Source organism: Mobula hypostoma, chromosome 20, assembly GCF_963921235.1.
Source record: "Mobula hypostoma chromosome 20, sMobHyp1.1, whole genome shotgun sequence".
Lineage (NCBI taxonomy): Eukaryota > Metazoa > Chordata > Chondrichthyes > Myliobatiformes > Myliobatidae > Mobula > Mobula hypostoma.
The window spans coordinates 46,412,369-46,427,523 of NC_086116.1; the positions used below are offsets into that span (position 1 = coordinate 46,412,369).

General features: G+C 41.5%; 1 protein-coding gene across 9 annotated transcripts in view; it reads right to left on the reverse strand.

Moving 5' to 3' along the window:
- The window catches only part of LOC134359482 (protocadherin Fat 4-like), a 164,068-nt gene that overhangs the window by 56,793 nt on the left and 92,120 nt on the right, over window positions 1-15,155 (reverse strand). For 8 of the 9 annotated variants that reach the window (XM_063072794.1, XM_063072796.1, XM_063072800.1 and 5 more), the window contains 9 exons: window positions 10,750-10,838; window positions 9,693-9,800; window positions 9,474-9,583; window positions 9,237-9,382; window positions 7,670-7,858; window positions 5,073-5,161; window positions 3,909-4,031; window positions 2,945-3,060; window positions 1,562-1,707 (listed from right to left, as the gene is read on the reverse strand). In XM_063072794.1, the coding sequence (XP_062928864.1) occupies window positions 1,562-1,707; window positions 2,945-3,060; window positions 3,909-4,031; window positions 5,073-5,161; window positions 7,670-7,858; window positions 9,237-9,382; window positions 9,474-9,583; window positions 9,693-9,800; window positions 10,750-10,838 (1,116 nt within the window). The remainder of the gene's footprint in view (window positions 1-1,561; window positions 1,708-2,944; window positions 3,061-3,908; window positions 4,032-5,072; window positions 5,162-7,669; window positions 7,859-9,236; window positions 9,383-9,473; window positions 9,584-9,692; window positions 9,801-10,749; window positions 10,839-15,155) is intronic. The other variant, XM_063072797.1, reaches the window with a different exon arrangement.

Genomic DNA, 15,155 nt, shown 5'->3' on the forward strand with positions numbered 1-15,155 from the left:
ATGGTAAACGTTCTTGATGGTGGTATAACCAATTTCCCCCGGGATCAATAAAGTATGACTATGACTAACAGTGGTCAAGTTGGCTCCTCTGGTTCCACAGGTGATAGGTTAGTGGCAGATGTTCAGAGACTTCTTCAAGCTGACCTGGTTGAAAGCTCCACCAATGATAGCAAAGGCATCAGGGTGCGCAGTTGCATATCTGCTGATTATGTTGCTCAGCTCCCCTAGTGCCTGCCTAATGTTGAGCTGAGGTGCAATTTACACCATTACCAGGATGATGGCGGAAAACTCCCTTGATAGATAAAGTGGATGACATTTGACCACTAGATGTTCCAGACTGGGTGAGCAGGACAGAACTGCCATGTTTGTACACACAATGAGTTAATCATAAAGCATACTCCACCTCCTCCACCTTTAAAAGACACATCAGTTTTGTCTTTAAAGAGAATTGTGAAGCCATTGAGTAGCAGCACTGCTTCCAAGATGGTGGGCGATAGCCATGTTTCTGTGAAGCAAAGCATACAGCATTCCCTGATGTCCCTCTAGTACAGAAGTTTTGCTCTGAAGTCTTCGATCTTATTTTTCAGTGACTCTATATTTGTCAGCAGGATAGTTAGGAGTGGGGGGGGGTGGTCTAAAGCCTCTGCAATTCAATTATACTTGCAGACCAGCGCATCATCCCTTCTCCCACTTTCATAAAGGGGGAACTGCATACATAACTGGAGTCTGCTATCTGAGGCCTGATTTGGAGTAGCGATAGATTCCTTTAAACATCTTAAAAGATGCTCCTTATGAAGTACCCTGTTGCTAAAGTGAATCATTCCAGAGGATCCAAGGCATTCTGGTGCTGTGAAATTATTAAACTGCCAACTACCTCAAACTCAGATTGCTTTCACTGGAGTGCATATATATATATATATATATATATATATATATACACACACACATGTATATGTATATGTACACCACCAACAACACCAGACACCACACCGAGATTCATTTTCTTGCAGGTATTCATAGTAGAACAAAGAAAGACAATAGAGACGATTTAAAACTACACATAAACAAAGGCAAACTACCAATGTGCAAAAGAAGACAAACTATGCAAATAAAAAAGAACTAATAAATTAATTAAATAATACTGAGATTAAGTTGTGGAGTCCTTGAAAGTTAGTCCATAGGTTGCGGAATAAATTTACAGTTCAGGTGAGTGAAATTATCCACGGATTTTATCTATGGGATTTCTGCAATTTCCATGTTAAACTACATTTGTACAGGAATTCCAAAGTTCTGTCTAGTTTTATGGAGTAGTAATGACAAACGCCAAGGGTTTCAAACATTTCACTGCAAAAATCACCTCAGTTGCTACTTTGGAAAAGGTGAGAATAGCACTGGACAAGGAGAGCCATGGTAACACTGTCAAGATGAATTATAGTTGCCTTGTGGCGCCATCTAACAATGTACACAGTGGATATGGCAGGATATGAAGGAATGCTTGGAACTTGCCACAATAACAGTAAGCTTTTCATATATTAAATACATATGTGTGTAATGTCCTTGCCTGGATTAATGGAAAAGTCTTGGGAAGCTTCAGCAAGGCTATAAGATGCAACATCACCAGCATCCCTATCAGTGGAATCCAGTTGCACTACCACAGTTCCAGCAGGACTGTCTTCTGTGAAATTTATTGGATTTGCAGGGCTAAAACTTAAAACAAATAATTAAGCTTTATAAATCATTCTCTGGAGTTAACAACATGTATGCTTCTGTTATATTAAAGTTTTCATGAGCACGCTTATTCCTGCATTAAAATAAAAAAGGGTACTTGTTTAAGACAGTAGGCAACTCATGATGTCTCAAATACTTGACAACCAGTAATAGTTTGTTTTAATGCATGAAGTGTGAAGACAATTTGCACGCTAACAGTATGTGGTGATGATCATATAGTTCCTGTAGTTCTAGTGTGTACAGGCCTGTGTGCAATATGTCCATTGTGACAACAGGACAATGATTGTTTCAGCTGTCAGCTTGCAGCTGCAAATGTCAATAGTACTGAAATGGCATTGAGCCTTTACTACGACAACATTATACTGCCAAAGCTGGGTGCATCGGGTTCACTGAGAGAGGGCAGTCAGCAGATGTAGGCCCAAATGAGGCAAAGGGATCAGATACACAGTTGAGTGTGGAAGCTGGTGTCTGCAATCATGATTTGGGCCGGATTATGAGCAGGCAACAATCAGGTAAGGAGCCATTGGGCCTGGGGACAAGACTGGGCTCTCCATCCTGAGCCTCAGGGTCACTAGATCAGGGGCTGAGACTAAAGAAGGATAGATCAGTGAGTGGACTTGCCTTTGTGGGGTTCCAGTCCAGTGGAGTGCTCTGAAGAATTGTTTGTGCTCAACAGTGCTGAAAATGATCACTTCAGAAATCAGGTGAACTGTTTTCTTTTCCTGCTCATGCCATGGGGAATTATATGACTTGCTGAGTATGTGATGCAGAAATAGCATCACCTGTACTATCGCAATTCCTATTGGGAAGTGTCTGATCAAATTTCTGGAGTGACAGCAAATGATCCAGAAATAGTCATTATGATACTTCTGTTTGTGTTACCCAATGTCTAAGCCAATCACTAATAAGTTTGCCCAAGAGGTAAAGCTTCCTACAAAACTGTGCGATGTTCGCCTCAGCAAGCAGCCTGGGCCTTGGTCTACCATCTCATCCAGAGGTGCCACCCCTGACAAAGTGTCACCTTTGGAACAGTATCTCCATCCAAATATCAATCCAGATCTGAATCTGCACCAGTCTGGCTCGGAAGTGAGAGGGCAGCCCTCACTATAACCAATCAATGTAAGTTGTGTATTTCTGAAACTTCCGCAAAGGAAGAAGCCAATGAGTCTTTAAAAGTGTGGCATTCTCAAAGTGGCTGATTCCATCTTCATCTTACCTCATAATAGGGACCTCATCATTCTGATCAATGATATTTATGGTAAGAATTCCTTTGCAGGACTTCTGTGGAGATGGGGTTCCTTTATCTTTCACTGTAACATCCAATGTGAACACCTGTGGTGAATAAAATTATCAGTAATATAGTTACGTTGGAAGACAAACACACTACCTAGTTTCCAATTCCACTCCAGTGTGCCCATCTCCAACGTTAGCAGACGTAGCTTTGATTTCATCACATTATGTCTGGGAGCTTCAAATTTAAGCTTAAATTTTACCTAAGCTCTGGGATACCTGGCAGCTAAAGGATTGTTTTGTGGAAGAAGCAGGTCGCTAAGGAAGAGCAGTGTTTGTCTTCTATCTAGCCTGGTCTCAGATACCTTCCTTAACTCCACCACTCAACACATGACCAAACTTCTTACTGGACAGAAATTGGGATCATCACTATAGGGAGAAACATTAAAGTAAGCTGTGAAGTTAAAATGGCACAGGGTTGAAAACCCACACTTCCTACTCATCCCCCAGTAACTACCACAGGGTTACTTGTCTTTTTCATCTGATTGATTGAAGGTACCACCATATACCTGACTCTTGCACACCAAGATGCCCACTAGAGGGCATGCTTGCTGAATTGATCTCAAGTAACCAAAAGTTTCCCCTCAAAAATCCACCAAAATCTATACACACAATGAACAGTGAACAGTTTTCTTCCAGTTGGGAAAAACCAGGCCAATTTCATGACCCTTGGTCTCACTGTATAATGCACCTTAACTAATCTGAAACGTCTTTGCTGAATGATCAGTCCAGTACTGGTTCAGGCTGGCTTCAATAATTTCAGCTGTGAAACATAAGTAAACCAGTGCAGTGAAAAGAGAAACACATTATTTCAATCTTGATCCTGATCTCATGCATCCACTCTTTAATTTACCCTTGTAATTTGAATAAAATTTATGAAATAAACTTGCATGATAGCCAGAATCATAATCCAGTGATGTTGATATATTTCTGTAGATAATTCCAGTCGCTGAATCAATACTGAAGATATTTCCTCCTGTTAGAGGGCCAGACACCTGGGATGCAATCTCATACTGAAAATAAAAATAAGGAATAATTATTTCCATGTAATCTTCACAAGGACATTGCTGCCATTATATATAAAGATTCCATCATCTCTCGTGACTTAGTTCCTGCCCCGTAAAATGCTCCAGCTCCTATTTATAACTGACCAGAACAGCTAGATGAATGATGGTAACAATTCAACAAGTGGTGAATTTAACTTTGAGCAGGTGTAAACTATTAACTTGTTCTACAATTTTCATTTCTTTTGATTTTGCTAGAATCAAAATTGCAAGAGTCATGAGAGGCAGCCAGTTCTGATATACTTTCATCACTAATACCAAAGAGTTTCTCATGCAGATTACAAAATGATCTTTGAACAAACACTGGCTAAGTTCTACTCTTGTTCTTCTATAAAGATGAGAAAATGCGTGTGTTGCTTCATACTTCTATATTTGGGATTAGTGAGACAAATTGCATTTCGGTTAAGATGGCGCCAACCTGCAATGTCTGTCGATATCATGGTTCAGACCACATTGCTTTTTAGGTTCATAGGGATAGTTTTGGAGACAGCACAGGGAGTTAGGTTAGGGTTTTGGAACAGGGTTGAGGGAGAGTTAAAGGTTAGAGGCAGTAAATGAAGAATCAGGGGCAGAAGAAAGTGTTTGGAATCCAACTCAGAGCATTCTGAGGTCAAAGATCAGCGAGGCTAGAGGTCACGTCAACAGGCACTGAGGAGATCAGTAATCCCCAGGTTGATGGTCTGTAAGTGCAGGAGTCATGAGGGCCTGTGACCCTTGGTAAGGAAAGTTCATCTAGGTTGGGATTACAGGCAGTGAATCAGAGCAGGGAAGCATGTTTTAATATCCCTTTATCTCAAGGCACTTTAACTTTCACTAATCCCAATAAAATATTCATCACAGAGCATGCATGATTTCAAAGCCTTAATGGAACTTCACAGTATCTGTCTTTGGTGACTGAATGGCCATTCATTTCATACAGAGAGCTGTTTTCAGACTTTTATAAATATAAATTATTTGTTCACTATCAATATGGCTGAAATAGAACCTTACTGTCAAAGAGTCCTCAAAATCTGGGTCTGTTGCAACAACTTTGTAAATGGTTGTCAGGACATCATGGGTCTCATTAATATCCACAGAGGCTGCAAATCAAGAATAAACAAAGGCAGGAAATTGATTAACCTCTAAATAATTGGTACATCAGTTGCCTCATAAATTGGCAATGGCTCAATGATAAGAGTTCTCAGAAAGAACCTTTTTCATCATTGCACAATGCCATGAAGAGGGGCATTTGTCTTTTAGTAGTACCCTTATGCAGATTAAAGTAGCAAGCCTTTGGGATTACCTCTGGTTTTCATTTTGCCAATGATATCAGCTTTGGCCAAATTTAGTTCTCTAATATAACTGGAACATTAAGTTTCATTGATCTGAACAAAAAAGAACATCGGGTGATTCAAGGTTTGGGAGGCTATGGCTGACAAATCTTGCAGTAAGTGAATATACAATGTTCCTTTTCTTTCATCTAGAGTCCTGCATTACCTTCATTATCCATTATCTTTCGAATTTAAACTGGAATGTATGCTCAGCATTATTCACTATTAATGCCAGACCACAGTTTCTGGCTGAGAAAATCAAACTACACTTTTGCAGCTAAAACAACACACATCAAAGTTGCTGGTGAACGCAGCAGGCCAGGCAGCATCTGTAGGAAGAGGTGCAGTCGACGTTTCAGGCCGAGACCCTTCGTCAGGACTAACTGAAGGAAGAGTGAGTAAGGGATTTGAAAGTTGGAGGGGGAGGGGGAGATCCAAAACAATAGGAGAAGACAGGAGGGGGAGGGATAGAGCCAAGAGCTGGACGGGTGATAGGCATAAGGGATACGAGAGGATCATGGGACAGAAGTTCTGGGAAGAAAGACGGGGGGGGGGGACCCAGAGGATGGGCAAGGGGTATATTCAGAGGGACAGAGGGAGAAAAAGGAGAGTGAGAGAAAGAATGTGTGCATAAAAAAAAAGTAACAGATGGGGTACGAGGGGAAGGTGGGGCCTTAGCGGAAATTAGAGAAGTCGATGTTCATGCCATCAGGTTGGAGGCTACCCAGACGGAATATAAGGTGTTGTTCCTCCAACCTGAGTGTGGCTTCATCTTTACAGTGGAGGAGGCCGTGGATAGACATGTCAGAATGGGAATGGGATGTGGAATTAAAATGTGTGGCCACTGGGAGATCCTGCTTTCTCTGGCAGACAGAGTGTAGATGTTCAGCAAAGTGGTCTCCCAGTCTGCGTCGGGTCTCGCCAATATATAAAAGGCCACATCGGGAGCACCGGACGCAGTATATCACCCCAGTCAACTCACAGGTGAAGTGTTGCCTCACCTGGAAGGACTGTTTGGGGCCCTGAATGGTGGTAAGGGAGGAAGTGTAAAGGCATGTGTAGCACTTGTTCCGCTTACACGGATAAGTGCCAGAAGGGAGATCAGTGGGGAGGGATGGGGGGGACGAATGGACAAGGGAGTTGCGTAGGGAGCGATCCCTGTGGAATGCAGAGAGAGAGGGGGAGGGAAAGATGTGCTTAGTAGTGGGATCCCGTTGGAGGTGGCAGAAGTTACGGAGAATAATAGGTTGGACCCGGAGGCTTTGCCGTGGATAGACATGTCAGAATGGGAATTTTGCCGTGGATAGACATGTCAGAATGGGAATTTTGCCATGGCTAGACATGTCAGAATGGGAATTTAACAACACCTTATATTCCGTCTGGGTAGCCTCCAACCTGATGGCATGAACATCGACTTCTCTAACTTCCGCTAAGGCCCCACCTCCCCCTCGTACCCCATCTGTTACTTTTTTTTTATGCACACATTCTTTCTCTCACTCTCCTTTTTCTCCCTCTGTCCCTCTGAATATACCCCTTGCCCATCCTCTGGGTCCCCCCCCACCCGTCTTTCTTCCCGGACCTCCTGTCCCATGATCCTCTCGTATCCCTTTTGCCTATCACCTGTCCAGCTCTTGGCTCTATCCCTCTCCCTCCTGTCTTCTCCTATCATTTTGGATCTCCCCCTCCCCCTCCAACTTTCAAATCCCTTACTCACTCTTCCTTCAGTTAGTCCTGACGAAGGGTCTCGGCCTGAAACGTCGACTGCACCTCTTCCTACAGATGCTGCCTGGCCTGCTGCATTCACCAGCAACTTTGATGTGTGTTGCTTGAATTTCCAGCATCTGCAGAATTCCTGTTGTTCTGCAGCTAAAAGATCAGTTGAGACAATTTTCAAAGTTACTCCCATTGTCATGCAATCACAAACATGACAAACAACATGAGAGTTCCTATAACCAGCAAAAAGGAAGGTGGACAATAATACCAAAATGCCTCACACTTTTACAAGTTAGGAACATAAGGTGACATAGTATTGGATAATTTGGTTCCAGTTTTGTCAGAGTAAGCAATCTTTCTGGACATCTGGTTACCCACTGTGGGATTATCTGGAAAAGCTAGCTGTCTCGTGACCACACCACCCATGAATGGATTTATATGCTTCTTAGGCTAGTAAGTTGGAAATGAAAAACAAAATGGCGGAGAGAAATAAAGTGGCTACCAAAGAAAACCCAACTCATTGCAATCACTTTCACTTGCCATTAATAGTTTAAGCACATTTACCTGTCCCTGCTTCAAAATCAGCATCACATATAGGAGCTTCATTGACAGGAATCAATGATATATTCACATTGCACATTGCCGTATTTCCTGCCCGGTCCTTAACAACTATATTTAATGTATAGAATCTGATGGCAGAAGCAGTGTCATAGTCCATCTTGAACGCATTGGTAATTATTGCAGTGTTCTCAACTAAAAAACAAAAGAGGCTCATATTACGATTAAATTTTCAAACTTCAGGTTATCCTATGATAAAGTGGATCTGTTGAGGTCAGTCATATGTAAATTCTGAGCAGTGAGAAACCATGTAATGAAATACAGGCTAGCTCAGGATAAAAATAAAAACTTTGCCAGTAATAACCCACTGATCTGTCTAGTCAAGCTGAAAGCATTCTCAGTAACTAGCTGAAGGTTCCTGAGTAGGCTGTCCTGAGGTGGATCTCGTAAAGCAGCACACAGGATGTAGACCATGGTTGCCCATACATTTTATCAGCCCTTGCCTTCGATATGTTTGTTAATACAAACATCTGAGAGGAAGTCGGGGTTTCCAACCAAATTAGTGAGAGCATAGGGCTCTGCTAATCAAAAACACTGATAAAATACTTCTGTAGCTGCACTCCAGTCAGACTTAGTTGTCAACAGTGTGTCTGAATAATATAAGTTTGAAAAGCTTATATATTCCATAAAATTTTCCTTTCTCCCTTTGCTTTAAGTGAATAGTCATTGGTTCAGAGGGCAGATCTGCCAACATACGGCTGAAAACCTGCAGAAGTCCAAAGACTCGGCCACAAAACTGCAAATTTCATGTCATGTAAGTAAGTGATAATACATTTGATTCACACACCACTGCTGGATGACAGCACCAGTTAGCTAGGTGGATGTCCATGTGTCCTTGCACTGAGAATAGGACTCCTGAACCGCCTTAGAAATATGGGGGCCGATGCTGATATTTCTATGTGGAACTGCTATTTTCGTGTGTGTCTGAAAATTTTAGGCCATTATAAATTTACAGCTATACACAAAGCAAAAGGGGCATGCTGAAAACATAAAGATGATACAGAAATACATGTCATGATAAACAATATACTGCAGAAATGCTCAATTATAGAATAAAGTGTTAATTAGCATCACATTAAAAAACTGCTCCTGGACTTGTACAGATTTCTCATAGGAGAGAAGCTGTTAGCTTCTAATAGCTTCTCTCTTCATATTCCATTCAGAGATCAAAGTGCAGAAACAAACTTTCACAACCCAGCAGAATGAAGAGCAAATGGGAAGGGTTTCAGCCCGAAACGTTGACTGTACTCTTTTCCATAGATGCTGCCTGGCCTGCTGAGTTCCTCCAGCATTTTGTGTGGGGTGCTTGGATTTCCAGCATCTGCAGATTTTCTCTTGTTTGTGATAGGAATGCAGAGACTTGACAAACACATTGTAGAAGTTGCACTGATTCATACTAGTAACAATAATGTTGGACATTTGCTAAACTAGGAGTTGCTTCATATTGTAATCTTTCTTTAATAGATTGGATTTGCCCTATTTTGTCACTGTTAGAAGTTAATGCTTGTCCTACCTTGCTGTATTTTAAAGTCAGGCTCATTTACTGAGAAGCTAAATGTTAGAGTATCATTGTTATCATTGTCTGAGGCAGATAAAATGGTCAATTTGGTTCCAGTGGCCACTTCTTCACTTAGGATCAAGTTGCTTGATGGGCAGGAGCTGAAATGTGATAAACATTCTAATTAATAAACCAAAGAACATTCATTACAGCTGACCTTGTTTGGTAGTAGTGAAATGATATGTTACGTGCCTGAATGCTGGACTTTCATCATTTACATCAGTAACTGTGATTGTCACTGTGCCTGTGCACCCGAGGCTTGTAGTCGCACTGTCATTAATAGCTACCACAGCATAGAAAAACTAGTGAAAAAGAACAGATTGAAATGTTTGAATAAAATACACATGGCAGATGTATAAACTGGTTAAATTCTGTCTGTTGAAGATCTTCTTGTTATTCAGTCTCTCCTACCGTGTCACCATTTTCAAAATTCAAAGCAGCTGCTGTGGAAATTTGACCCAGATTGTCCACGCTAAATCGAGCAGTGGTATTGGTAGAAGAGCTCGGCAGGATGGAATACTACGGGGAAAAAACATCTAGATTCATATCAGTACAAAATTTCATTCTGTGATGGAGCATTTTGAGAAGCTTTACTTCCTGCCTTACTTTTTTCTGTTTACTGAGATCAAACACAAGTCATGCAAATTCTAGATCATTCAGGCTTCAGCTAATTACAGCAAGTTCGATAACTGGAAGATATCAAGTAACTTCTGTGTTAAGAGCTAATATCTACTTGTTTGCTATTGCTGAGGGTCAGGCAGTGTCAAAGTGAAATGTTCACACCAACTCGAATAGCACATGGGCAGATAACTGGATCTGAGTAGATGAGGGATTAATGAGTGTCTGAGGAGGTCAATAGGGTGGATAAGATAGAAAAGAGGAAGGAGAGTGAAGTATGGAAGAAGAAAGGAGGGTGGAGTTCAGTGGAAACCAGCAGAAAAAAAAGAAGGTGGTACAGGAGAGAAGGGGAAGGATTTAAGGGAAAATATGGAGAGTGAAAGAAAAGGAAAATGATGGCAGGAGATGGCATGAAGTTGGGGCAGGATATAGAGCGGACAGTTTGAGAAATAATTGAAAAAAATGAAATTGAGAAATGTGTAGGGGGTTAAGAGGAAGGAAAAAGGAAAGCAAAACTCAGTGAATAGATAGCCAATAGTATTCTCCAAGAAAAAAAATAATGTAATTACTTGCACTGATTACCATATCCTACCTAATATTAACCGCTTGGGGAGAACTAATAATTGCCATGGTTTCATTTGATCAACAGGCCTACCAGCAGTAAAGAGGCTGGCTACCTAGCAATATGTGGTTCACCCTTAATCATTTATTAGCACTGATTTTTTAATGAAAGACCACAACGAATCATTGCAATAAGGATAACAGCGGTTCAAGATGAGATTGAAAACTTCAATTTTATCTCTATAACTTGATCAGCAGTAGAAACAATCTATTATAAGGAAAGACTTACATGTAAACTGTCTCCATCAGGATCAGATGCAGTTAACTTATAGACCGAGGTACCAGCAGGACTCGTCTCTGGAATGGTGACAGCTGGTCCTGCCCAGAAGAAATATATTTAGTATGAACAATATCCTACTTACTGTATATAGAAAGAGCAGCAAATTAGTTAATGGTTTTAGCATGCTAATAATTCAGTTCTGAATAAGCTGAGAGGAGCTTTTCATATTGGTCTGGTATTAATCCATTTACAAAACAGTAATCCCTTCCATTATCAGTATACTGTGGCTACAGTATTTGCCATCTACAAAACATCCTGCAGTTTTCCACCTAAATTACTCAAAAAACATCTTGCAAACCTTCAACTCTACAATCAGGAAGGATAAAAGCAGCTGTTGCATAAAAATGCTACCACCAGTAATTTGTCTCTAAGTTACACGCCATCCTTACCTGAAAGTATACCCCTATTCTTATTTTAGGTACAAAAGGGGATTGCTGAATTGAAATTAACATTCCTTCATCATCATTATGTCTGATTCTGAGATGCCTTACCCAATTATATTGTGACAACAGCACCTGTTCAAGAAGAAGGTTTGCCATCAAGTTCTCGATGGCAATGAGAGAAGGGCAATGACTGCCAACAAAATGACTAGTTCTTTGTACAAGTCAGAGTCCAGATCTTTCCACATCACATCCTTGCCTATTTCAGTAAAATCTGCAGCTTTATATATCAGGTACTGGTGAATAAGCACATTGTGCTAATTGCTATTACGAAAAGTGCTGTTAAATTTCTGTCATTTTTGCTAGTCATGATATGTGTTATATCATCTGTGTTTGTATTTGTGTTATAGAAATCATTTTTATTTCAAAGTTCAAACTCAATTTTACTATCAAAATACATCTACGTCATCGTATACAACCCTGAAATTAATTTTCTTGTGGGCATACTCAGCAAATCTGTAGAATAGTAACTAAAACAGGATGAGTGAAAGACCAACCAGAGAACCTGAGTGCAGAAGACAACAAACTATGCAAATATAAATAAATAGCAATTAATAATGAGAACATGAGATAATGAAATAAAGAGTCCTTAACATGAGATCATTGGTTGTAGGAACATTTCACTAATGGGGCAAATGAGTGTCGTTATCTCCTTTTATTCAAGAGCCTGATGGTTGAGGGGTAGTAACTGCTCTTGAACCTGGTGGTGTGAGTCCTGAGGCTCTTGTACCTTCTACCTGATGGCAGCAGCAAGAAGAGTGCATGGCCTGTGTGGTGGGGATCGCTGATGATGGATGCTGCTTTCTTACAACAGGGTTTCCTGATGGAATTGGAAATGTTAAAGTATAGACCCACTGGAGTGTCCTTTAAAGAAAAATATATGTACACATTGGTCACAGATTTACCAAAAAATTTCATATCCCTTCTGGCCCTTCAGAATGTGCTGGTGAACCACAGCTCTAATTGCTGAGGTATTTTATTTTGCAATGGTTGTCTTCACTGTGGTGTTTGAGACAAAATTCTTGTATTTAGATCCTGCGTTGGTAAAAGAATGATGTGAAAATATTCAAGTCAGGATGGCTTATGCCCTGGAGAAGAATAGGAAGGGGTTAGTATTTCCATGAGCCTGCCATCCTTGTACAACTAGATGGTTGAGATTGTAGGTATAGATGGTACTGCTTCAGAATGCTACACATTTGCTGCAATATTGCATTTAAACGGCACGCACTGCCAAATCAGATCAGTGGCGGAGGAGAGCTTGAATATTTAAAATAGTTAATGATATGACAAAGAAGCAACCTCCGTGGCTCAGTGCTCCCGAAGAAGAGAACCCTGTGAAAAAGCCTCTGACTATCCACACGATCAATGCCTCTCATCATCTTATACACCTCTATCAGGTCACCTCTCATCCTCCATTGCTCCAAGGAAAAAAGGCCGAGTTCACTCATCCTATTCTCATGAGGCATGCTCCCCAATCCAGGCAACATCCTTGTAAATCTCCTCTGCACCCTTTCTATGGTTTCCACATCCTTCCTATAGTGAGGCGACCAGAACTGAGCACAGTACTCCAAGTGGGGTCTGACCAGGGTCCTATATAGCTGCACCATTCCCTCTCTGCTCTTAAACTCAATCCCACGATTGATGAAGGCCAATGCACCGTATGCTTTCTTAACCACAGAGTCTACCTGTGCAGCAGCTTTGAGTGTCCTATGGACTCGACCCCAAGATCCCTCTGATCCTCCACACTGCCAAGAGTCTTACCATTAATACTATATTCTGTCATCATATTTGACCTACCAAAATGAACCACCTCACACTTATCTGGGTCGAACTCCATCTGCCACTTCTCAGCACAGTTTTGCATCCTATCAATGTCCCGCTGTAACCTCTGACAGCCTTCCACACTGTCCAAAACACACCCAGCCTTTATGTCATCAGAAAAATTACTAATCCATCCCTCCACTTCTTCATCCAGGTCATTCAAAAAAAATCACGAAGAGTAGGGGTCCCAGAACAGATCCCTGAGGCACACCACTGGTGACCAACCTCCATGCAGAATATGACCCGTCTACAACCACTCTTTGCCTTCTATGGGCAAGCCAGTTCTGGATCCACAAAGCAATGTCCCCTTGGATCCCATGCCTCCTTACTTTCTCAATAAGCCTTGCATGCGGTACCTTGTCAAATGCCTTGCTGAAATCCATATACACTACATCTACTGTTCTACCTTCATCAATGTGTTTAGTCACATCCTCAAAAAATACAATCAGGCTCGTAAGGCACAACCTGCCTTTCACGAAGCCATGCTGACTATTCCTAATCATATAATGCCTCTCCTAATGTTCATAAATCCTGCCTCTCAGGATCTTCTCTATCAACTTACCAACCACCGAAGTAAGACTCACAGGTCTATAATTTCCTGGGCTATCTCTACTCCCTTTCTTGAATAAGGGAACAACATCTGCAACCCTCCAATCCTCTGGAACCTCTCCCGTCCTCACTGATGATGCAAAGATCATCACCAGAGGCTCAGCAATCTCCTCCCTCGCCTCCCACAGTAGCCTAGGGTACGTCTCATTCGGTCCCGGTGACTTATCCAACTTGATTGTTTCCAAAAGCTCCAGCATATCCTCTTTCTTAATATCTACATACTCAAGCTTTTCATTCCGCTGTAAGTCAATAGTCAAGGTCCTTTTCCGTAGTGAATACTGAAGCAAAATACTCATTAAGTACCTCGGCTATCTCCTCCGGTTCCATACACACTTCTCCACTGTCACACTTGATAGGTCCTATTCTTTCACATATTATCCTCTTGCTCTTCACATACTTGTAGAATGCCTTGGGGTTTTCCCTAATCCTGTCCACCAAGGCCTTCTCATGGTCCCTTCTGGCTCTCCTAATTTCTTTCTTAAGCTCCTTTCTGCTAGCCTTATAATCTGCTAGATCTCTATCATTATCTAGTTTTTTGAACGTTCTTCGTTTCTTCTTGACTAGATTACAACAACCTTTGTACACCACGGTTCCTGTACCCTACCATCCTTTCCCTGTATCATTGGAATGTACCTATGCAGAACTCCACACAAATATCCCTTGAACATTTGCCACATCTCTTCTGTACATTTCCCTGAGAACATCTGTTCCCAATTTATGCTTCCAAGTTCCTGCTTAACAGCCTCATATTTCCCCTTACTCCAATTAAATGCTTTCCTAACTTGTCTGTTTCTATCCCTCTCTAATGCTATGGTAAAGAAGATAGAATTGTGATCACTATCTCCAAAATTCTCTCCCGCTGAGAGATCTGACACCTGCCCAGGTACATTTCCCAATATCAGATCAAGTATAGCCTCTCCTCTTGGAGGCTTATCTAAATATTATGTCAAGAAACCTTCTTGAACACACCTAACAAACTCCACCCCATCTAAACCCCTCGGTCTCGGGACATGCCAATCGATATTTGGGAAATTAAAATCTCCCACCACGACAACCCTGTTATTATTACTCCTTTCCAGAATCTGTCTCCCTATCTGCTCCTCGATGTCACTGTTACTATTGGATGGTCTATAAAAAGAAGTAGAGTTATTGACCCCTTTCTGTTCCTAACTTCCACCCACAGAGACTCTGTAGACAATCCCTCCATGTCTTCTTTTCTGATCAGTAGTGCCCCCACCTCTTTTCCCTCCCTCCCTGTCCTTTCTGAAACATCTAAAGCCTGGCACTCGAAGTACCCATTCCGGCCCCTGAGCCATCCAAGTCTCTGTAATGGCCGCAATCAGGCAGCAATCGTGTAAATGTTCCCTGAGACTTTCTGCACTTCCTTCCTAGAATTGTATATTTAGTTTATTTATTTAGAGAACCGGCATGGAACAGGCCCTTCCTTTCCAACGAGCCTCACCGCCCAGCCTATTTAACCCTAGC